Source organism: Hesperophylax consimilis, chromosome 21 (assembly GCF_061612785.1).
Source record: "Hesperophylax consimilis isolate HC1 chromosome 21, BYU_Hcon_1.0, whole genome shotgun sequence".
In the NCBI taxonomy this organism is placed as follows: Eukaryota; Metazoa; Arthropoda; class Insecta; order Trichoptera; family Limnephilidae; genus Hesperophylax; species Hesperophylax consimilis.
Genome location: NC_142856.1, coordinates 28,381,941 through 28,408,346, shown reverse-complemented (window position 1 = coordinate 28,408,346; position 26,406 = coordinate 28,381,941). Strand labels below are relative to the sequence as shown.

Sequence of the window (26,406 nt, the reverse complement as noted above, 5' to 3'; positions counted from 1 at the left end):
TGACCCCGAAGCTCCACCACTTTCTTATACGAAGTATGATACAGTTAAATATGACCGAAGGATATAGGGTCCCATTAGTTCAGTTGATATCAGTCAAAAATATTACCGCAGACCAACATTTAATTTCCATTTTCACTCCAAATAATGTCAGGAATCACCGGTTATAGTAAGTCAAGTACGTCCCTTAACACCATGTATGCAAAAATGGAAATTCAGAAACAAAAAAGATTTAAAAATACTATGTGCCCAAAAAAACACTCAATGTCTTACTTTCGTCTCGCGTCTCGCGTTTCCGTTGCATTAATAATGTCCCAGAGAAGCTGGAAATACTAATTCGCTAGAATAAGTCAAGGGGTTGGAATCAATTACTGAGCACTGTGCTCTAGACATTTTCACGCCCCGGCAATCTTTTCGAACAAAAAAATCAATTATGCATTGTTTAAGCTCCGCACCGAGCGGAACGGAGCGGCATCGGACAAGCGTTTGAGACGCAAATGAACGTTCGATAAATTTGGTGTACACTAAGGAACTACTTTAGGACCTCTTTTATTAAGTATTTACATCAAATTTAAGAATTCACATCAATCGATCTGTGTACCAGCAATCACTTTGGCATTTTTTGATATTTGAAGGCAGAAACAGGAAAGAAGTAGGTATGTACTTTACAAAACAAAGATGATATAAATAAGCTAAAACTGTGGTTAGAAAGAAAATCAAAGTGACAGGGACAAAACGTTTTTGCAATGAAATCAAAAACTAATACCATTTAGTCAAAAGAGAATTAATGTTTATTTAAAATAATTATTTGAAACGGGCATACAGCAAAGCAAAAAATAAAATTTGCAACAACTGAACCATCGGGGAGATCAGAAGTGATCAACTCACGACTGATAAGGATGTTAAAAATAGCAGACCTTGACCTAAAATAGGACATATTGAAAATACGGAAAAGAGGAACATACTCAGCAATGATTCAAATAAATAGTAGCCATAATTACAAAAATGGTTTAAATAGTAATTTTCAAATGGCTAGAGAAATGGATATTAGTACATTGTTGATAACCCCTGATCTAAAGTATTTCTCAGCAATATGTGTCGCAGTAACTGGTACGATATCCACGCTTAGGTATTTAAAAAATCTTAAATTAAATTAAATTATTTTTAGCACGACATTCCAATGTACACCAACTTGTGATTGGGGAGAGATATTCGTAAAGATTTAACTCGGAAACTTTGGTTAAAAATTGAATAGTAGTTTAAATTTTAAATGATGGTGTAGTGTCCAAAGCATTTTGGGATGTGTTATAGGTAGGAAGTACAAAGTTGATTTTAGTTCAGCTAATATTTTTTATAGCTATTGTATTATTTTAACTATTCAGATCGGGACAATGATGTAGAATGATGGTTTAAAAGGCTGTACGGAGAGACAAAAATTAAAAATGTCTTGGGTTGATATGAGGACGGAAGGAAATTGTTTCTGAAAGAATAGAGAAGAAATTCTAAGTTCTGTTCACAAAGAAATGAAGAAAAAGCGTAGAATGGCTAAAACGGAACGAAAAATATAACTTTTGCATCTAAAGAAAGACCACCAAGTAAAAGGACGCCAAGCAGGATACGGATATCCTGTCTCAGAGACCAGTGAGATGACTTTACAAGCTTACCTAGCTGAGTTTTTATTCATAACAAAGCATTCATTCGTGAGCTTGTACGTATAATAGCATTCAAATTGATAAGAAGTACAAGTTGAGTTGTGGAACAACCTTTGATTTTCAAAATACTTTCACATTAAAACTTAAATATTTTTTATAACAATACTAGCTCAGACCGGTGATTTTTCATTGGTTTGTAGTCTGAATTCTCGCTAGATCCGTTCCAATTTTTAAAAACACAAATAATTTTCTTCAAACAATCAGTTCCAATATTGTAAAGGACACTTAAATTCAAATCAAATTTGAGTTCATCGAACCAGATTTTACACAGGAATAACAATAATCACCGACAGCCTAAATTAGCATGTTTGATAGCAGAAATCGGATTGAAGCAGCAAAAACTCACGAACGGGTTGTGAAAATTCAACTGGTTTTTTTTTTTCTGTCCGGAAAGCCTTGGTCAACACACCTTTTTTAACTTGCAAAATAATTACCAGCATGAAGTATTATATAATGTTTTTATCCATTAAAATCGTTAAGAACTGACAGTATGTCATTGAACAATAGCCGAAAATGTGACGAATTATCTGACGAAGGCGCGTAATATCTGCTTTTGCATAGGAATGGAAAGTTAAATAATTAAGTAAGTCTGCACTTCGGTGAATAACGGAGACCTCTATGATACAAGGTGGTACACAATTACACGTCAAATAAAACGTCTTACGACTGTCACACTCTGAAAGCTCTCAATTCGAACATTGTCAAGATAATTAAAAATGACAAGAACAAGTAGATGGGTTTTTAATGAGTCTATTCGGGGTGAAGATCCGTTTCAAAATTAACTGTGATTAAAACCTCATTAAAAATTAAACGATTTGATTATAAAATAGAATAGTGACAAAACTGAACATTCAAGAAAAGCGAAGAAAAAGAACAAACAAACAAATAAACCTAACCTTATATAAAGCCAACCTATTATTTTATCACATTCTGAGTTTACACTTGTGACACATTTAGGTCGGGTTGTTTCACAGAATTTGAACAATTTATCAAATTAATTTATTTTCAAGTTACGTGAAGGTTCAACTATTTTTCTATCTGTCTACAACGTACATGTCAATTCGCAATGACATTTGACGCCATTTTCAAAAATTATAGCACATTCACTCAATGACATTACTTTTGCCACATCTTGTAAACATTATGAATCAATGATACAGTCATAACTTTGTCTAAGAATAACTCATCGGTGATTTTTCTACGTTTATATAAAGCAATGTGATTAAATTATAACTGATTATATTAGATGATAACTCAAGCGATATGACAGATTTTTAGTATTTTTTTATGTTTTCAATACGATCAATATAAGTTTGATAGTGGGGATTCCAATAACTTAAAAAACAAATTGTGATCTACCATAATGTATGACGTGTATAGCGAAATAAGGGTGTGCAGCATGGTAAATGACTTTGCAATGCGTAAAATAAATCCCATTTGTTTAAAAACCTTTTCTAAAAATTGTTCTACGTGATCCATATTAGCATATAGTAAAACTCCAAGAATTGTGATTTTTTCTACTCCTTCCAAATGGTAAATGGTTTAAATAATATGTTTAATAAATTGGGTGTCTTTTTCGTCCAAAGGTTACAACATTACATTCATCAATTATTCTTACAATGATTTTTTTGCAGTACTGGTTAATTCTGTTTACGTCTTCTTATATGATACACATCATAAATTTTTAAAGCAATTTATTGGCTTCCAGCAATTTTAGCCTCCGCCTTATTCCGAACGCCCACTTAACTGCTAACATCGTATTATTTACGTAAGAAAAGTCCTACCACGACTGCAAGAAACCCCTTAAATGGCGTTTAAAGAACACGCAACCATTTTTTTGAAAGCTATATTTAGAACCAAATTTGGGTTTCACAATTAAACCGCTGATGCTCCAATTGCGTGACCCCACATTTAGAACGGGAATCATGTCATCATCTTAATGTATAAGCAAAAAAATCTATATTTATATGGTTAACCTCTTTAGTACCGTGACAACAAGTTAACACGACACAAAATTCAAATAAAAGAAACAAATGTGAGTGGGTAATCTAGAATCGCGGCATATTAAATACAGCTGTTATCCATTTAGTTTAATGCCTCTGGACATGGGAACTTTAATTAGCTTTCAATGTGCCATCCACTGAAGAGATAAGCCGATAGAAGTGTGACGTGGGAGTGTGCGTGTGCCAGAGATAAATCTAAAAATTTCTTACTACTGGTGAAAATAATGACATATTTTCATTTATCGGAATTCTTTCTCGAACATATAATAAGTTTTTAATGTCTTATGTAAGCTGGCGACACTAGCTTTAATTCAAAGCGGTGTAGATCACTTCTATGGATTATTTCTTCACTTACGGAGTAGCAGATCTCTGCAAGTATTTTCTTTTTATTATTATTGTGACAGCTGTTTCGGCGTTCAGTGCCATTTTTAAACAGTGCGAAAATGGAATCGAACGCCGAAACAACTTGCACAAAAATAAATAAAACTAAAATACTCACAGAACTTAATAATTTAATAACATTATTACAAAAAACAAATACAACAATCATCACAAGTCTGACATTTGTCATTTCGCTCCCTATTAATCTTATATTTTCTTCTAAAAACATCGACCCTTATCCTACAATTTTTATACCAGCTGATAATATTCATAGAAGTGCATTAAAATACGAAAGTGAGTGCTTGTCTGGAGTGTAAAAAGTGCTAAATCTAGAGTTTTAGTTATTCTTCAAAAATCTTCAAGCTACCCACAGTATTGTAACATATTGCAGCCACAAGCCAAACATAAAATGGATTCAACATGCAAATATTGCGTTAAGCATCTGAAAGTGGCTGAGTGTATAAAGTGTTCAACCTGCAAATGCACCATCCATTTCGAATGCGCTGATATTCCGGCAAGTGTTTTTAAACGCATGTCGCAAGGTAAAAAAGATGCGTGGGAGTGCAATAATTGTATCCAAACCTTGGACAATTTAGATACCCAATCCTGTTCTTCAGATCAAAGCAACGTACTCCTAACTGTTGAGATTAGAAAAATGACGCTACAAATAGAAAAAATGAGCAGTAAAATGGCGGAATTCGAAAAAGTCATCATTTATAATAATAATGTCATGGAAGATTTTTCAAGTAATATGAAATCTATAAACGAAAAATTAGCTAAAATTGATAAGCTAGAAATGGAGGTCTCAGAATTAAAACAAAAAGTTTACATGTTAGAGAGGGGAAACAATGAAAGGGACCAGGAACTTCTATCCACCAATATAGAAATACATGGAATTCCTGAGACCACCAACGAGAATCTACCTACCATGATGTCGAATATCGCAACAGTCATTGGATGCCCTCTCCATCAAAGCGACATTGAATACGTTAGCAGAATCAGTAAGCGCCATCGTAAACAAGCCACGACAGATGGACGTCCGGGTAACATAATCGCCAAATTCACCTCCCGCAAGAAGAAGGACGAATTCGTCGCAGCCATCAAAAAAAGAAAAGGAATCACTACCAAGGCCATCGGGATGGTTGGAGCTGACCAGAGGATCTTCATCAACGACCATCTCACGCGGAAGAATAAATCTATATTGAGGTGCGCTAAAGCATTTAAAAACGAACACAACTATCAGTTTTTATGGATAAGAAGTGCAAAAATCTACCTACGGAAAAACGAAACATCACCACCCATACACGTCTCATGCGAATTACAGCTAAAAAACCTTGTCTAACTACCATTGCAATGTTAAACCACCTATCCTCCGATAACTACTATTTTTTTCGTATTTTTTTCATAATTTTTTCAATATCACCCTTTTTACACTAACCCCACATGCTAATAATTACACTAACTGCTCACTACTACATTCTATAATATACTCACTCACTTTAATTCATAATAATAGTATGTTGTGCTTTGCTAAGCCCAGTGGACTCATGACTAATATCATAACTCTAGAATATAATATTCTTCAAATATATTCTACAGAAACCGAACATAATAATGTAATTACCGAAAATTCGCAATGCATGATTCATTAATAATTTTTTATCAAAATTCAAGAGGTTTGCGCTCGAAAACACAGGAATTTCATCAAAATATACTGCTCAATAATTATGACTCGATCTTCATTACGGAAAGTTGGTTGGTTGATAGTATCCGATATGAGGAATTATTTGATAATCGCTATTCTGTTTACAGAAATGATAGAGATATACACCGCACTAGTAAATCAACTAGCGGAGGCGTACTCATAGGAATTAAAAAAGAATTTTTTGTTACCCCCCGCTCTTGGAAATCAGACGCTGAGGATATCTTGATAACTGTCAATACATCAAAATCGAATCGTCATTGTTATAATATTCATATGTGCTGCGTGTATTTACCTAGCGTCGGTCCAAAATTAACATCATCAGAAAGATTAGCATTATTTACTAGTCATACCAATACAATTTCTGACTTAACAATCCGTTTTCCCAATGACAAGTTTTTAATCATTGGCGACTATAACATGCCCAATATCGAATGGAATAATCAACAAATGCCAATTAATAGAGATCAATGCGCACTCGCGTTACTTAACTGCTTATCTTTTGCAAATTTAACCCAATTTAACCATTTACCTAACAAATTCGGTCGAATTCTGGACCTCGTCTTCTGTAACACTTCAGTTAATGTGTCGCTTGCCGACCACCCATTAGTTAAAGAAGATGCTCATCATAAATCATTGATTGTAGAACTAGAATTTCCATCCACTATTGCAACCCTCTCAACTCCTCGAACAATAAAATTATTCCATAAAGCAGATTATGCAGAGATCAATGAGAGACTGAAAGAAACCGACTGGTCAACCGTTATAAATGCACCGGATGTAAATACAGCGTTAAATTCGTTTTATGTTATAATTGAACAGATTATCGAAGCGTTTATTCCTAAGAAAGTTGTGAAATCTGGAAAATACCCACTATGGTACACGGCAGCCTTAATAAAAATAACAAACGAAAAATTAAAATTCTTTAGAAAATGGAAGCGCCATCGGAACCCCCTTGATTATCTTTCATTTTCATTGCTTCGCAAAAGGCAAAAAACAGTCGCTTCAGCAGCTTACAAAACCTACATTTCTACGATAGATTCCGGTATACAGCATAATGTTAAAAAATATGGTCCTACGTCAATTCTCAAAGAAAATCTCCTGCCATCCCTGATCATATGATTTACGGTGAAAAAACTGCTAATGACAGTAGAAGAGTAGCCAACTTATTTTCTGAGTATTTTGGATCTGTATTTTCGAATGCTCAACCTGCACATACAAGCAATGCCAGTTTTTGCTCTAATTCAAATAGAATAATCAACTCAATCGAGATCAATGAAGACATCACATTCAAATACCTTAAGTCCATTGATATCAAAAAGGGACCAGGGGATGATCAACTTCCAGGGATCTTCATAAATTATTGTAGTAAACAATTGACACCCCCCATTTTTGCTATTTTCAAACTATCGTTATCTGAAGGAACATTTCCCGACAAGTGGAAAACAGCCTTGATTACCCCAATATATAAAAATGGCAGTAAAAATGATGTCTCGAACTATCGACCTATATCCAAATTACCAATACTAAGTAAAGTATTGGAAAAAATTGTTTACGATCAATTATATTCTACTATCTCACCCTCACTCTTAAATAATCAACACGGCTTCATCAAAAATCGCTCCACAACTTCAAATCTTGCATTTTTTACAAATTTTCTTCATGCTCAAATGGATATGCGATGCCAGGTAGATGCCATTTATACGGATTATTCTAAAGCATTTGACCGTGTTAATCATTATATTCTTTTACAAAAGTTAATAGGTCTAGGAATTCTCGGTGACCTCTATAGATGGATCGCATCATACGTCAATAATCAGCACCAAATCACGGTTGTCAATGGTTTTGCATCTTGCTTAACGGAAATCGTCTCAGGTGTGCCCCAGGGGTCGCATCTTGGACCACTCTTATTTAATATTTATATAAATGACATTTACGTTTGCTTTAAAAATAGTTACTTTGTTTTATACGCGGATGACATGAAAATTTATAAAGCTATACAGTGTTTATCCGATTGTATGGAATTGCAAAGCGATCTTGATAATTTGTGCATATACTGTGAATCAAATTTATTGTCCTTAAACATATCTAAGTGTCACTCGATTACATTTACTAGAAATAAAAACAAAATCATCTATCCATACAACTTGAATAACAAACCTTTACAACCTATGTCTACGTGTAAAGATCTAGGTGTTTACTTAGATAGCAAATTAATTTTTGACAAGCACATTGAACACATTATTTCAAAATCCTACAGAATGCTAGGTTTCTTATTAAGAATATGCAAAGTTTTCAAAAGTGCTAAAACTCTGAAAATGTTGTTTTGTTCATTGGTCAGAAGTCCACTGGAGTATGCTTCCACAATATGGAATCCTCAATATAAGGTATACATAGATTTAGTAGAAAGTATACAGAATAAATTTTCGAAACATTTACTCAAGAAATACAACAATACTACAAATAATATGTTAACTTTACAAAAAAGACGCACATTGTCAGACCTGTTGTTTCTACATAATCTGCTAAATAATAAAATAGATAGTCCCGAATTGCTATCCGTAATTGGTTTAAATGTTCCAACGAGGCGTACCAGGCACACTACACTATTTCATATTGAAGCCAACAATACCAATGCAGCAAACAATTCAGTTATTACTCGCGCAATCACAACATACACCCATTACGAAAAATTACTACATTTAGACATCTTTCATGATTCCTTTCTAACATACAAAACTAACTTATTAAATTTCTTAGCATGACATATTTCAAAAATATTTTCACATCATTTTTCAAAACTCCTATTTATTAACAGTCAATTACAATTCGTTAGCTTATTATAATTCTTGTTTTCAATTCATTTATTATTTTTATTTTTATCCACACACTTCCTTCCTTTTATAACAATCTCAGGCGAAATTACGTAATGATATTTTATGGACATACGTAATAGGTACTACAACTATGTAATAACTAAAAATATCTAATTGTATCTAATTGTACTGTGTATGTCTTAACAAATAAATAAATAAATAAATTTGATTTGCATTATTTTTTTATAAAAACTAAATGGAGTTCTACTAGTTCTAGTTTCTAGTTCGAGAATTAAACACAAAAATAATCAATAATAATATATATGAATCTCCCTTCAACCTATGTTCCTGCAGGTGACCGGATAAATCATCAAAATGATAATTCATCACATCTTTAAAAAGTTATATAAAGTCATGGAAAGTGATGAAACAAAAACATTATTAACTGGGTTAAGTAGGTTAGGTTAGGTTTAAATCTTTTTTCATTGTTTCTAATGACTTTATTTCAATTTTTAAAGGTGTGTTGAATTGTCGATGTGTTGATTTATCATGGAACCGATCCTGCATTCCCATACCCGATTACCTGTCCCTGTCTGACAGTGTTGACACCTACATCAGTGATATTGCAACATTGTATTGCACATGACCAGTCTGTTATGAAAACCTGTGCAGTTAAATGTTATGTGCTCCTAATTCGAGTCTATTACGATAACTTGTGCACTGATCACCCGCAGTGTCTCTCAAAGCCATAATATAAATTTGCAACAAGACGTATACCAAAGACCAGGGGTAAATCAGAATCACTTTACAATTCGAATGTGTCAAATATTATGTGCAGTCCACAATATAATCACAAATTGATTCATGTACAATATTTTCGACTCCAATAATGCTAAAAAACTCACATTATTAACTGAAAGCAAATGTATTTATTGTCATAAAAACGTTCAAAGAGTTCCTTCAAAATCACATAAGAATACTAATGAAGTTACACTATAAAACGCCAAAATTTTTTATGAATCTGTGAATTATCTATTGCTAAATATAAACTTTTAGTAAGATGCATCCTTTAATCCCTCTGATTCGGTTGACTGGCAGAAGATGCAGCATTAAGACGAAGAGTTTCCTTTTTGCCGTCTTTAATATTGGGAGCAAAAATCTTTTGCATTCATAACATAATTATAAATCTTCTATCTGGTCCCCTCACTTTAAAATCCAAACCAATATCATTGAAAAAATTCAGTATAATGTCTAAGGACGGGTTGTTTCAGAGAATTTGAACAATTCATCAAATTTCACAGATAATTCAAGGACTGTGAAAGGTTCTATTATTATTACTTCAGTTCTGTGAAGCAATTGGCCCATGTTGATATAATAACAGAACTTCAATAGGACTTTCACAGAACTTAAAAATTAACTTGATGAATGGTTCAAATTTTCTGAAACAATCCGTCCTAAGATATATTAACTATAAACTCGCTCTACCAACAGAAACTATAAATTACAACCACTTGATGAAATGATTAAAATTATTAAAACTCTCGATTTATAGACAGCCCTGATTTATTGAGTCAAATCACCTTCATACCAACATACCAACGAGAACTATTCGATCGAAAATCGTTTTAATTGCAACAACAATTCAGGATCAGGACTGAGTCACTTAGATACTCGCTTGCACCCAAATTGCATGCAGTTGGCACCACATTCGCAGAAATCGTAGATGTGTTCAACAGAACGGAATATAGTTACAAGAAGGCTATAATAACATATCTCAATACATAATACTTTTCTTCTGAATGGGTTCTGTATAATTTTAAATGAAAATTTTACCTTTGATTACTGTTACACTGAATTATTATGCACATATTATAATGTCTTTGTAAAAGTATCTACGGTCGTATTTTTTATATTTTTTATATATTCAATAATATTGTTATTGGGTTTATAAAAACAGTTTATTTTTAAACAAGTTCTGCTGTGTAATTATTATTACACGTGACAGCTGTTTCGCCCTCTGAAGGCATTATCAAACTGTCAGAAACTGTCAAACAGTTTGATAATGCCTTCAGAGGGCGAAACAGCTGTCACGCGTAATAATAATTACACAGCAGAACTTGTTTAAAAATAAACTGTTTTTATAAACCCAATAACAATATTATTGAATAAATAAAAATAAAAAAAATACAATGGAGTTCTACAAATTAAACTTAATAACAATAAATACGGGCGCATAATATCTCTAAATAGTATAAAATAAAGTTGCTATCCGCACCTGTCGGTTTGTGCGCTTAGTTCTTCTAAACTACGCAACGAATTTTGATAGGGTTTTTCCTATCATTTAGAGAATTTCTTCCGGAAGGTTTACATATATGATACATGCATATTATATTCATAGAAAGTAGAGAAAAGTCTATGTTTTATAATCAAGTCGTAAAATTATATTTTAGGGCTAAACCTCATGAGATACTTTATTTAACGCCCAGAGGGCTTTTACATGTAGGTGGTACAATTTTGATGACAGACAATTTTGAAACATGAGAAAGAAATAATAAAAATAAAATTACATTAAAAAATAATATATGCAAGAAACAAAAATAAAAAAACAAGAACACAAATTAAAAAATACAGCGATTTGACTGGTTTACAAAAATACAACTTTCATTTAGGAATAGTGTTGAAATAATATATATATATATATACATATAGATTCATCAAAATAATGAACTACGGAATTGTATTTCTTAAAAAGGCATACAGAAAAGTCCACGATGGCATATGTCTATCTCCCAAGGATAACCCCCAGCAACAAAGGGTTCACGTTATGTTACATAAATAAATAAAAGAAAAAACACTGACCAGAAAAATATATCGAAATGGTCTAATGCCTAAAGGTGGCGTTCCCACGTGGTACCCGATGGTTCGAAGTTAAGAGTCCAAATGGATTGTTCCACCCAAAGATATTAGAAGAACGAGATATGCTATGTTGGCCGCCGGACCGTAGCCGGAGTACTACCTAATTAGGGTACTTTGAACGGTATCGGGACGTGTACGCACAGAAATCTGTTCTATGTATTAGTGCGGATACCTTAGCGCAAGCGAAGGTGTGCAGTAGTATTGGTGAACAAAACCGGCGACACTCGGCAAAACAATTCCACTCAGTACGAACTGCGCATAGCACATCTCGTTCTTCTAATATCTTTGGTTCCACCTGTACTTTTTGTTGTGTCCGATCAATTTTTCAATCTAACAATGGCATCATAAATCAACTAGCTACACTTTGAAAAAACTTTGGTATCTAATATGGCAAAACATAATCTTCAAATCTTTTATGAAATTTATAAATAGAACGACCTCTTACGAATTTAGCAAAGAAAATAAATATTGAAGCCGACAGGATATAATGCACTAGTTTTATTCTGTCTGGCGTTAATTTTTTTTAATTAGTCTTGGAACAAATTCTCGTTAACTTTGAAAAAGTATTTTTATTTTTATCTGGCTGGCAAAAATATTATTCACAAAGGGAAAACCTTAAGACGACACAACTAATAACGGGGGTTCACTCGAAGCTCGCATTTTAATTAATTCGGACGGATTCATAATGATAATATACATTTTTTTGGAGCGATCCCGACGGATGTAAGGTATTTATATTGAATATTATTAAAAACAGTTACTTTCCATTAAAATATATTTTATAAAATGGTTTGATCATTTAATGAATTAGCTGTAAGCAGCAGATTTTAATTTTCTAGGCGATAAATTATTAACTTTCCGAGGGATCCCTCTAGAAACATCTGAGATTTTAGTAATACGTTCATCAAAAATGATAAAGATCATTTTTTTAGGCCTGTTAGAGCAAATTCGACCGTAGGTCCGTCCATTACGCCGGGCCGCGTGTCGAAATTATTTGTACACTACTTCATCACTTATTTCGTTAAGATTCCCTTTTTTATTGTAGAGATTTGCCAGGGTATTTTCATCACTAGGTCTGTCCAATACACCAGGTCGCGTCACATATTTCTGTGCACGGCTTCTTCACTTACGTCGTTAAGATTCCGACTTTTAGGGTATTGTCTCGTCTTAACAAATTTTAATTATTACGTGGGAAGGTTATGAATTCAAACGGGAGATACTTTTATAAAGGTGAAAGACTGTACAACATATTTGAAAACATTCACTTTTTTCTGTTCAAATGTAAAATACTGGAATGAAAATTTATAAACGAATTGGTAATTTTATCAAACATTTACGGTCTTACTAATAAACGACCGCGTATGTGAAAACCTTACTAATTGAAACTTAAAACAGAAACTGACAAAAATAATTCATGGTAAGATATACAGGGTGTATCGGCACTAACCCGACACACTTTAACTAGCTATTCCTTAGCACATTTAGAGTAAAAAATGTTATGGGCACTTTGCTGTCCGGTAGCATTTTTTTTTCAATTAAATAAAAAAAAAATTCCACACTACATCACTGTCATTGGCATTGATTTTCGTGTTCAACAGCTGTTATAAGCAAGTATGTCGAAAAGCGTCTTCGCTCTTTCGCACACACTAAATAATAATAGTTAAAAATGAGACGAATGGTGCCGTGCCATTTCGTTGTGATTGTAAAAGTGTGCCAATGTAGGTACACACGTAGATTATTCAACGGAATTCGAATAAAATATTGCCAGATGGGTTTTCAAACTTTGACAAAGAATAAAACAGTGGTGACATGTGGTGAAAATATGAATAGTAATTTTTTTATTAAAAAAAACGTTACCGGACAGCAAAGAGCCCATAACATTTTTTACTCAAAATGTGCTAAGGAATAGCTGGTTAAAGTTTGTCGGGTACGTGCCGATACACCCTGTATACATTGCTTATCCAGTCAAAGGGGGTTATTTATCTGTTGTATAAAACTTGAAATAATAATAATTTCTCACCGAATTTCGGAATTTTTGCAAGATATTTTAAATGTTATGTATATTGTCTTCATGAAGATGTAAAAAAAAACATTTTAGAAACAAGATAAAATCATGTTTTAGATTTTGTATTTGAAACACACTTTCATATTTAAAAAGTGCAATATTTTAATTTCTAACATGAAAAAAAAAGATTATCACAAACATTTTTTAGCAAAACGACGAAAAATTTCACAAAATTCAAAACACACTGTTCTATTATATAAAGAATTTGTATATCAGTGTTATAATATAGTATAATTATGATTGATGTGGGCGAATCAACCTTTAATTGAAAAAGGGCTGCAAGTTTCATGATTCCAGAGCTCAATTTTCGAGTTAGTATTTGCTTTATACTCAAGGTATCATTTAACAATGTCACAGTATGTACTGAATTCTGTAATAATTACTACTTTAACTACTTCCAGCATTGACTACTGTATACCACAATATTACTGTTAAAAACTACATTACATCGACTTTAATTCCACTCCGTATCTCATTTATTCTACCATTCAAATTACTCTCTAAACACTCCTGGCACTAATAAGAACAACCTTTGAGTTTTGCGAGCACAAACGTACGCAGGCTAAAGGGCAGACAGTCACACTATAAACAAAAGAAGTGCCTGAACGAACGCTAACCAGATTTTCAAAATAGGATTTTTAGATTTAGTGTTGGGTATTTACTGGAAAACTTATCCAGCAGAACAGGTGTTCTGAAAATTTCAATTGCCTAGGGACAGGATTGTTCGTAACTTTATTATTTTATTCCCTCTAAACTTTCGGCGTGAATTTTTACAGACAATGTTTCTTTTTGAGAGCAAGCTTCGATGCGTAGGATTATATTAAAATACGTATTTTGAAATGCCTAGACATAATGGGATGCCTAAATTCTCATCAATAAATTGAAAAGTAAAGTTGTTTCCATAAATATACATAATATAATAGGAAACAAGTACAATATCCAAAATATATAAGTATAACCTATAACAGATTTGAACCGATAGAGTGAAATTTATATCTTTTTACATGTATTAATTTCAGAAAAAGAATTGATATTCGTGTCATAGATTAAGATTTTTTTTACCTCGGTAAAGGTATAGGGATTGGATTTGCTATATTGTCAATTAGAATGAGTAAATGTTAAACAATATTTTTTTCTATTGGTGCCCTTTTTTACTCATTTAAAGTACGCTCTAGCGTGTTTAAATCGCACTTTATGGAACGCGCGTTTTTTAAAGTTACCAAGGCAACATCAACAAATCAACAAAATGTGAAGTCTAAAATGTCAACTTTTAACTATAAATCTGATAGGAATATTTTAAACGTCAAATAAAACATTACAAATGTTTCAAAAATTTTATTCAAATGCTTTGTACTGTTCCGACATTTTCTGAAGGTAAGCAAGCACAACTCGTTCATCTACATCTACTACGTTTTGCTCCTCCATCCATGTTATGAACCTTTCATATTCTTTTTTATAAACGTCTTTAGATTTTTCAGGTATTAACCGCGATTCTGCTTTGGTATTTAAATTATGAATGTTAGAACTCATTTTACAACACACAATAACTAGTAAAAACTGTGATGTCAACTATTAATCTTATGTGACAGATTGCAAATTAATGTTTGTGTTTTTCATTTCCATGACAACAAGATATTGTGATGTCACATCACGAATTCATTAATAGTTCTTATTTCCAAATTTTTAATAATAATATCAATATTTATGTTTTCAAAGTGTACCAATAAAAAAAAATAGCGTAAAGTATTCGTGGATAACTGGTCTTTAAAACACTTGCTTTATTTCGAGCACTCGGCTACGCCGTCGTGCTCGAAAAATCGCGCGTGTTTTAAAGACCTGTTTATCCACTTATACTTTAATATACTAATAAAATAAGGGACGTAATAAAATATAATAAAATTTTATTAACAAAATACCTATACAATTATATTTTTAAGTAACACAATCATCGTATTTAGTACTGACTTTTTGATCAATCTTTGACCAATCTTTTTTTTTGTGCTCGATAGATCTTCAACATAGTTCTCAGGATTATTTATGAAATCTTTAACCTTTTCCAGTAATCTCCGTACTTTTTCCAGTCTAATTGGAACATCATTCACTTTATTCGTAAATAGTTTATCCAGACGAGCTCTACTCATCTTCAATATCTCATTTGTTCGGTGTCTCCAAACTGGACCTTTGTTGTCTGTTGTAGCAGCCATTAAAACTAGTTAAGACTTTCTCTAACCTCAAGTTATTAGGTTAGAGAAATTATCGAGTCAAGGTCCACATTTCTCCAATGTGATTTTAGGTCAAAGATCTCTCCTGCACAGAATTCGTGATAAATAAACTCCATTATTTTTAAATCTGCAACATCGTTGATTTTTATCATCAAATACTTATATAGACTTGGTTCACACTTCACTATGGTAGCTTTTATACCCAGGGTCACTTTAGTTAGAACTATAGTAGTGTGGGACATAAAATTTTCCGGAATTCCTCTAATCATGAGGTAGGTATTTGTTTATGTCTTTGAACAGTTTATCCAACCATCCACACTGCTCCGAGGTGGCTTTTATATTCCAAAAAGTAATTCCATCTAGAATTTCAAAGGAACGTTGGACATAATAATTGATGAAATCTTTCAACGGTCTTAAGGTTGAGTTTTACATCCTAGGTCTCTCCTGTTAGAAGAGTGTGACATAATAATTGACGAAATCTTTCAACGGTCTTAAGGTTGAGTTTTACATCCTAGGTCTCTCCTGTTAGAAGAGTGTGACATAATAATTGATGAAATCTTTCAACGGTCTTAAGGTTGAGTTTTACATCCTAGGTCTCTTCTGTTAGAAGAGTGTGACATAAAAATTGACGAAATCTTTCAACGGTCTTAAGGTTGAGTTTTACATCCTAGGTCTCTCCTGTTAGAAGAGTGTGATATAATAATTGATGAAATCTTTCAACGATCTTAAGGTTGAGTTTTATATCCTAGGACTTTCTGATAGAACGGTGTGATATAATAATTGATGAAATCTTTGAATAGGCTTGATAGATTTTGAAGGCTTTTCCAAAAGGAACATCCTTATTTTTATCTTTAAACAGTTCAACCAACACAGGTTAACATTTTTTACGGGATGGCTTTTATATCCTAGGATTTTCCAGTTACAACATTATAGGAACATGGGGCACAATAATTCGTGAAATCTTTAAAAATCCTTTTCCAAAATTTCTCTAATTGGAACATTATTATGTTTTATCCTTGAATAGTTTATCCAGTCCAGGTCCACACTTCTCCAGGGTAGCCTTTATGTCTAAGGTCTCCCCGGGTGGAACGTTATAGCCTACAGCCAGGCCGTGGGGATTGGAAGGAGTGATACAGTCCATGTGAGCCTCTTTTCTAAGGGACGTATCCACGTCCACTGAGCTGAAGAATGCCACGGATTGGGGTAGGTCGTTCAGACCGAGCCTGCGAAAAAAGAAAAAAAACTAATTAGTTTTTTTATTTGACACCGCACAAAAGTCTCAATTGTTTAGAGCTATTGGACCACTGGTATCCAAAATTTTGTGATGTCAATTTGCTGGCAGAAGAGGGAGGATGGAAGGAACATGACTATTCATATATAGTCACTAAATTTTACATAGCGGAATGGTGTCTCTCGCTACTAGAGATACCTACCAAGATTATCTTGCACTCTGGTACGAGGTGCAAATAGTTAAATCCTACGCGAGGAAAAAATAATTGTATGCCTATATTCGTATATCAATAGGTTTTCTCACAAAAATATGAATATTTGGAAGTTGCGCACACCCAGAAAACATTTGAATTTTCCAACTACGCAATGCCGTAATTTTATGATGGATGGATTGAACCTGCGACCTCAACTACCAACAAAGCAGCAAAAATATTAAAATACAAGAGCACAGAAGGTACCCAACCTACGGTTTGTGAATTTTATCTCTAATAATGCTTACAATACGAAAAATGTAACAAAACAACTAATAATTTTCACAATAAATTTCTTGTTCGATTTATGATACGCAATTTAATGACTTATATCTGTTGACTGCTGCCACTACTGACAATTTATAAACGGAGAAAACCACAGCTGGCGGGGACATAATATTAATCAAATGTATCCGCAATTTTAGACATAAGCACATGTATTACCGGTGTCGCCTATAGGTAGGAACTACACAAATGATCACGAGGTAGTCATGGGTCGATAATATGAATGACCCGCTCGCCACCCGGGTCTTGTGAGCCGCTCTCGCGACCCGGGTGCTGGAGTGGCTAGGCGAGCGACCATAATATGTAGATGTATGAGTGAGCGAGCGAGAAGATGTATTTTGTAGACCGTCTTCTTTTTTAGTTTTTATTATCTTCTGCTATTTTCTTTCATGTGTAATCTATGAGTTATTCATTTATTTTTAATCTTTCTGTATTATGTAAGTTTTTCTTTAATATTATGTAAATGGTGACCGGATAAATAATCACAATGATAGGTAAGTTTTTAGATTCTCACGGCCAAAAGCATTTTTATTGTTTGTTTTTGGGGTGTTATGCCGTGTTGCGCTAACTCCTTCTTTAGCCGACGTTTCGGACAGCGTTGCAGTGTCCATCATCAGGGCAGATCCGGTAGATCCATCTTCGGATCTACCGGATCTGCCCTGATGATGGACACTGCATAGTGACGGCCGGCATAGTCCAGTGGTAACGCATTGGACTGCCATTCCGAAGGTCGCGGGTTCGAACCCGGCGTGCGCAAATAATTTTTATTTGATTAATTTGTGTTATTTCACAATTAATTAATTAAAATAATATATAGTATATTTGCGGCACGTTCCAGAGTGGAAGATACTACCAGTATCGCCCTGGTGTAAGACCACCATTCAGAATTGAAACGTTGCTCCAAATGGCTTTAGCCGTGTTTAGTGACTAGATCTGAATAGCCAGGTACTTCCCCACCTTCCTCTTTCCCTTCCCCACTTACCTTCAGCCTCACAACATCCCCCAATTGGGGATGCCATAGTCTCACTGGCTCCAGACGGGAGCAGTTGGGACTCTTGTGAGGTATTCACTATAAAAAATAAAATAAAAACTGCAACGCTGTCCGAAACGTCGGCTAAAGAAGGAGTTAGCGCAACACGGCATAACACCCCAAAAACAAACAATAAAAATCACAATGATAATTCATCACATCTTTAAAAAGTTATATAAAGTCATGGAAAGTGATGAAACAAAAACTTTATTAACTGGGTTAAGTAGGTTAGGTTATGTTAGGTTAGGTTAAAAAAAATCATCGTTTCTAATGACTTTATATCATTTTTTAAAAGTGTGTTGAATTGTCACTGTGTTGAGTTATCATGGAACCTATGTAAAAACTAATGTACAAACACTGTTATCAAAATATAAATGCAACCTTTTTAAAATATGTAAATAAAAATCATGCAAAAATTATTATCATAGTAATCATAATAATCCATGTGCATGTAACTCCGGTAACTGAAAACTAAAACCGCAGTTACAATTCAGTTCAGTTTCAGATCAACCATCTCTATGTCTGTGTTGCGAGAATGAGACTTGACACTTGAGACGCCCGGTCCACACAATTTCAAATCTACATGGTCTAACAGTTACAGGGAATACTACTTACTAACTAACTAACTTTAAATGAAAGTGAACCTAGCCGGTTGACGGGTAATCAGGTTTTGGAGTTTCGGGTCGTGTGTGATCTGAGATTGGGTTTTCGCGACCCGCTCACTACGCCAGCGGGTCGTGAGCCACCCGGGTCATGTAAAACGATCGATTGACCCACACACACTCCAACATAGGATATCGTATTAATGTATAAGTTGTTTAAGTTCGTTATGCAAATTGCATAAGTTTCTTCAACCCAAGAGGACAATAATGCACTTTAGTCTAACTTCTAACTAAGAAACTTGCAATGGATATTAGTAATGCGCCAAATTTGCAGTTTAATGTTTCCAAATTGAATTTTGAAGGCGCGCTCTCGAATTTAATATTACCCGCAATTCTCGAAGATTTGATGTAAAGTCTGAAGACTAGGATGAATCTCTTTGATTGTGAGTAGTCTTTCTGTAAATAAAACATAAAATATTTCACTGAGAGCATGATGTGTGAAAAGTTATAAATGCAACATTTTACTCGATCCCATAGAACTCCATCGCTTCACCCATAGATACTATATATTATACTAATATATACAAAAAAATACCATTGCTTTAAAATTTTCAATGTTGCTTTACAGTCAGTAATGTTCATTAAATTGCTTCTTAGTTATGTGAACATTAGACCTCGCGAATCAACTCAAAACAAAACAAAAATTTCTTCTGGAATCGTAAGATTTGTAAGTAGGTACTGAAAGACCTCCCTACTTAATTATAAACCATATATTTCTTTTTTTTTTCAAAACAATTTTATTGTTTATATTCAAACATTCGTCACAATCTCAGTAACAAATCATTTTTCAAAATAATAATAATATAATTCCATAATGTTGAATAAATGCTGACAAGAAAGTTCAAATAAACACGAAGATGTCACGTTTGAAAAGCGGTGCGCGCAAACCGAATTTTCATAAAAATCATAATATTTTTGCATTTCATCATTGTATATTATCAAAGATTCCTTTATGACTAGGAATTCACTAAAAGTTTATCAAGAAACGGCCTGCTATCCTGTTTTTGACCGGATTACCATTAATTTGAAGAGATTCTTGATAAATTATAAGTACACACTTTTCTCCGTGCACGCTTACATAAGCCTTGCATTCTTTGCGGATCTCCACATTTCTCACACGATCATACATGGTTCGCATCACACATACGCCTCGGGAATCCCATTTCTTCAGCATTAAGTCTACATTCATCCTTCCTCTGCCAGCTCCATGGTACACTGCCATACATCAGGGTAGGTCCCAGAACTCCATTGTGGACTGCTAGCTTCGCCAGACTGTTATTTGCTAGCGCAAACCGCGTTCAGCCCTCCATTAATGGAGTTACCTGCATTTACCGTTCTTTCAATATCTCTATCAGCCTTCCCATCTCTCGTAAAAATACTTCCCAAATACACAAACTCATCCGTCTGCTCCAAATATTTATCATTCACAACTATAATGCACACTATTTTCGTACTTTCTCTTTCAAACACCATGACTTTAGACTTCACATTCCTCATTAACTCAATATTCATAACTTATCTTATCCTAGACACGAGAGACTTTAGATCTTCCATTCTAAAATTAAGATAATACAATTTAACCAATCTAATGTATCTTAACCAACCCTTAATCCTACATAGCTAATTTTAACTACATCAAATCAAAAATAACAACACTGAAATTTAAAATCCGATTCTAAAGGTAGGGGCGGCATTAATTTAGTGTTGTTCGTGTAAATACACCAGCAGTTAAGGAAGTTGATCACAACGATGAATATGATTCCAAGGGAAGATTACTTCCTCAGGAAATACGATTCGCCAGAGGTAAGTACCTACATAACCATACACCGCCTGATGAATCGATATTGTGAAAAAAATCACGCAAAAACACAGATATAGGAAGAGTTTACTATTTCGGAGAAAGCCATCGTGACCACTGAAGAGGTAATATCCCAAGAAGTGACATTTATAACGAAAGAAAGACAACTACCCTAACCATGGGCATTTTACAAGATGTTTTTTTTTTTCATACCGTTCCCATGTGGAAACGATCTCGAGACCGATTATTTTCATACTTAAGATTTCATACAGTCAGTTGCCATTAAAGAAGAAATAATGTACACAATATATACAGGGTTCACCGGGGTAAAGTGCGCTAACTTCGGGAGGTGATTCTACATGATGATAGAAGTGAAAAAGATAAATAACTTTTTTCGAAATTGCGACTTCACAACATTGAGACAAAACCCACCAAAAACTGCAAGACTTTTCTTGCTTCCTTAAAATTTAAAGGGAGTTCGTTGAACATTTTAAAACTTTTATAGTAAATATTGTTTTGTGTTCCCAAATCTCAAATCTACAGCATTCGGTTCCGTGCCTCACAACCATACATCAGAGTTTTTAAGAAAACCAAAGCCATTTAAAGCAACATTACGATTTTAATTGCTAGGGCAATACCGATAGCATATAATTTCACCTTGAAAACTTTCTGATAATCCTTCAAATTGGAGTAAAATAAAATGCTCAGATAACTTCAATACTAAATGAAATAGCCTTAATTTATACTAAGTCAATCGACGTTTTCTACAAAAGTACTAAAACGTATTAATTCAGTCTATATACATTGATTAGCTTTGCTTTCAACACACAGGATATTAAAATCTTGGGTCTGAATTTGTAACCAAAAATAAAATGGATCAAGGTAACCCCGAATTACATAAACCGGCCTACTTCTGTTACTGAATTGACAATTTAGTTAAACAAATCCGGCAAGTAAGGTAAAGCGGATATCATTTCAGTATTCCCTTGTAACACTTTTGGAAATTTTGTTCATGTTAATACTAAACATGATTCACATTAGTAGATTCTATTGGAAAAGAACTGAGGAATTTGTTTAATTAAACTGAGGAAGATACCCCTTCACTCAGTCTGAAGAATATTACGAATTGAACCGAGAAGGAAACCCTTCTTTCAGTCAAAAATTTGATGAATTGAAACGGGAATGATACCCCTTCTCCCAGCATGGGGAATATGATTAATTGAACTATGTTGGAAGGTTACCTACCCGTTTTCTCAGTCTAAATAATTTGATAAATTTAACCGGGAACTCACTCTGATGAATCTGACAAATTGAAACGGGAAGGATACCCCTTCACGCAGCCTGATGAATTTGATGAATTGAACCGGGAAGGATACCCCTTCACGAAGTCTGATGAATTGAATCGAGAAGGATACCCTTTTTCTCAGTCTGATGAATCTGAAAAATTGAACCGGGGAGGATACCCCTTCACGCAGCCTGATGAATTTGATGAATTGAACCGGGAAGGATACCCCTTCACGCAGTCTGATGAATTGAATCGAGAAGGATACCCTTTTTCTCAGTCTGATGAATCTGACAAATTGAACCGGGAAGGATACCCCTTTTCTCAGTCTGACGAATTTTATGAATTGAACCGGCAAATAGATCCCATCGCTCAGTTTTCATTAGAAATCTAAACAATCTAAACAATCTGCTACAATCACAACAGAAGATCTTTTTCTCGACTTTATAAAACAAAACAGAGATTTTGATATATAGCATTAATGTGCTTGAAGTTCAAAAGGAATCTGATAAACCAGGGCTTTATAGGAAGATTAGATTAACTAAACATAAATACAACCCGATAAAAAATATTCACCAGGCTCCCGAATTCACTGAATAATCAACGACATAATCAGTTTCATTGGAACTTGGGACTGGACCTCTCCGGTTGAATGAACCCAGGCATGACCAACCCGCGGCCGCATACCTTGCGACTTAAAAACGTAAACATTACAATGACATAAAAATAATAGGTAATAAAGCGATTTTTTTCCAAAATGCGTAAGGGGTCGGGAAGTTTGGACACATAAAATTGATATACCAAAGCTTCACAGATCATGTGGAAATGGCGTTACGAGCTGAACATAATATCGTTAACTAAGAAAGTCTAGCCTGAAAAAGCTTTACGAATTTCATGATGCCAGAACTCAAAGTTCGGGGTTTTTGCTGCTTCAGGAAAGATTTTCGACTTTAATTTACAATGGAGGTACAATTACTAGATATAACTGTGTTTATAATTTCAAAAATTATTATTTACACGGTGTCTAGAAAATCGTAGTGCGAGCGGGAAACTTTACTATCTTTTACACATCTTGTTTGTCATTTACGTTATTGTTGAATTTAACCTCTCGGGTAATTTTCTGAGATATTTTTTACAGACAACAAACATTCGTAAAGTCTTTTTTTGGGAGACAATCGTTTATCCCCGCCTGACATTGTCTACTAAAAGTTATGTTATCTTATTTTGTACTATGGTGAGAAATATGATTTAAATGGTGTTAGAAGGAGAGATTACTGGGCTTTCAGTTTGCACTAAAAAGTTTACTATTAACGTTCCAGTACATTTTTAAATAACTCATACTAAACAACGTTTAGCATTTGAAAATATCTGTCAAGATTTGGAAATTTTTAAATAAATATTTTTGTATTAAACGAAAAAAGGCGAAATGACTATTACTTTTGTAAAACCTTTGTGTAGTTAAATATCTTTTTTTAGTTTCGTTTAACGTAGTAATTACAGTTTAAAAGATAAAAATCGGCAAGCTACTTCAAAAACATTTTATCTTTGTTTGCGTCCAAAATTTTAATTTTTTAACCGCATATTTCGATTTGTAATACTAAAATCTGAAGGAGTCTTTCACCTACTTTCAAGAACAGTTTTTTTTTAATACGTTCAGAAACTGTATGTAAAAATCTGTAATCTGACAGTCCATCTAAGAGCAGTACATTACAAAGTGTCAGAGGCTTTAGGGATTAATATCATTAAATAATAATTTTAAAAGCGTGTACGGAAGTTTGGACACTGTTTGTCTGTTTTATATACTTAAACTAAAATTAAAATAATCACTCCACACGGCTCAAGGTAGCCGAAAGGTTGAACATCTCTGCTTCAACCAATTTAACCATGAAACCGCTGTCATATATATATGTGATTTAATTCAAATGTTTATGTAGGTTAATCCTTGGATCCTGCGAAATCAGTGAAAATGATAATTAAATAAAATACACAGGTTGTTTGGGGACTAGATTAACAGAATATAGAAGCGACCCGAAAAATTTCAAGGTAAAAAGGGTTGTGATGTTTTGAATATCCACAAAAATAAACGATAAATAATAAACGAACGTGCTCAAAAAAATTTTTTGTTTAGACAACGACGGAAGATTTATTGACAGACAGGCCTGGAGTAAACAGATTCCCACGGGAAAGGAGAGACCGGAGGGACAGTCGAGTCTTGAACTTGAGTGCATTGACAGCCCCGAGAAATGGATACAAATCAGAAGTGTTGTTTGAAATTACAGTTAATTATTGAATTCAAATGGTATTAGAGAATATTGCGGAATATTGAATTAAAGTGAAAGATTATTGATCCGGTGTTTATGTGAAGTGAAAGTGGTTCGACTCAGTGGGAAAACAATTAATAATAATGACAATAATAATAATTGGATAATTTGTAGAGCGCCGTTTTGTAAAAACCCACCTCAGGGGCGCCAGGTGTTGTGCAATCGCGATTGTGTTATAAAGTTGTGTTGATTTAAACGTGATTTCGTATACAGTTCGAACTAGATTGCTTGTCTTAAAAACATGAAAATAATAAAAATAATGATTGCGTTTTTAAAACAGAGTGAATGTACTTAAAGGCGGGAAGTGTTTAATCCGGCTAGGTTATTGATTTGGCGAGATGGCATTCTATCCACGGAGACCGAAAACCAGAGAATCAAATAGATTATTAACTGTGGGTTCGAATCCTGACAGATTAGGGAGGTACAATTTTATTTACAGGAATATTTAATTACCCTTTTATAAGCGTAGGGAGGAGGTCGAAAATTAAAGTGATTTAGCTATATAGTGTAACCAGGTAAGCTTCACGCTGAGAATGAGAGGTGACTAACTGGGTGAGTTTTTTATATTATTTATTAAATTCCAGAGGACCCCTCTTAAAAGACGGATACAACCGAGGTACAGGAACTAAGTTTACGACACCTGCCGCCCAAACAATGTTATCATTAAAAGGAATACCCTAGACGGATTGTCAATCAGCTGTGAGTGAGAGACAGGCCAATGACCTTTTCATATATAGGCCGAGAGGCGCGGTGTACAGTCAGTCAAAGGGGGAAGTTTTGCTAGCGTATGCCGTCCCAAATTGAAAGCGATCGGATGCAACCAGACGGAACAAAATGAAAACTTTTCTTCTGTTATTTGACTTTCTAATTTAATACTTTTCATCTATTGTTTGACTTTCTAAGTTACGAATTGGGATGCACAAAAACAAATCTAAAGTCAAAAGAGGGAGATGGTAATCTCCGAAATAAAACTACCAACCGAACAACTTTTCTCAACAGGTACCTTTCGAGAGGTAGGCAGCCTCTTTAAATTAAATGCAAAAATCAAACCAATTATCCGGTTATACCTACCTGAGAGGATAGGTATTCAGTAGGAGTTACCCATACCTAATACACGAGGATGCTAGTAACCTCATAAAATAATTACTAGAACCGAATATTAAAATACAGACAGTCCTCATCCTAAATTTGGCATTTCGAGTAGACCTTACATATATCTCACATGATAATTGGCTGAATGGGTAGGCACACAACCTATCGTTAAAAGCAGGCTAAATGTCGACAAGATCGTCGTGTGTTATCTATGTATTGACCTAGAAAGGGATGTAAATCCCCGACGGCGTGGGAGTTACAACGTTTTCTAGAGGTGGCACGTAACTTAGGACCTTACGTGTCACATTTTCGCGACTAGATTCGTGACAAGGGATGTCATGGCTTTCCCCTTCTACACTCAGTAAAGTAGATTTCCTGGAGGTGTTTGAGATTGGGGCAATTCTGAAATTGGTGATGAGACCTGGTTTTCTTTATTCTGGCGTGAAGGTTGCCGATTTGGAACAAGGGGAGACCCGGCCGGTTGTGATATCCAGACACGCAGATATCGATCGCCTTGCTCAAATTATCATCCATCAGTTTTGTTTGGTAAGAGGAGGAGTCAATCTTAGCTTGAAAAAAATTCATTTCCTTTCCTCTCCTTCCCCTCCCAAAATATATACATGGATGGCGCCGACAACTAA

At 34.2% G+C, this 26,406-nt stretch overlaps 2 protein-coding genes across 2 annotated transcripts in view; both read right to left on the bottom strand.

Annotated features, from left to right (window-relative positions):
• LOC149413822 (putative RNA-binding protein EIF1AD) overlaps positions 1-26,406 on the bottom strand; it is a 214,070-nt gene that overhangs the window by 117,585 nt on the left and 70,079 nt on the right. The window lies entirely within an intron of this gene.
• Positions 15,547-26,406, bottom strand: part of PolG1 (DNA polymerase gamma, catalytic subunit tam) — an 80,578-nt gene continuing 69,718 nt past the window's right edge. The window contains exon 16 of the mRNA XM_089644724.1: positions 15,547-17,037. Within this exon, the coding sequence (XP_089500850.1) occupies positions 16,818-17,037 (220 nt within the window). The 3' untranslated portion in view covers positions 15,547-16,817. The remainder of the gene's footprint in view (positions 17,038-26,406) is intronic.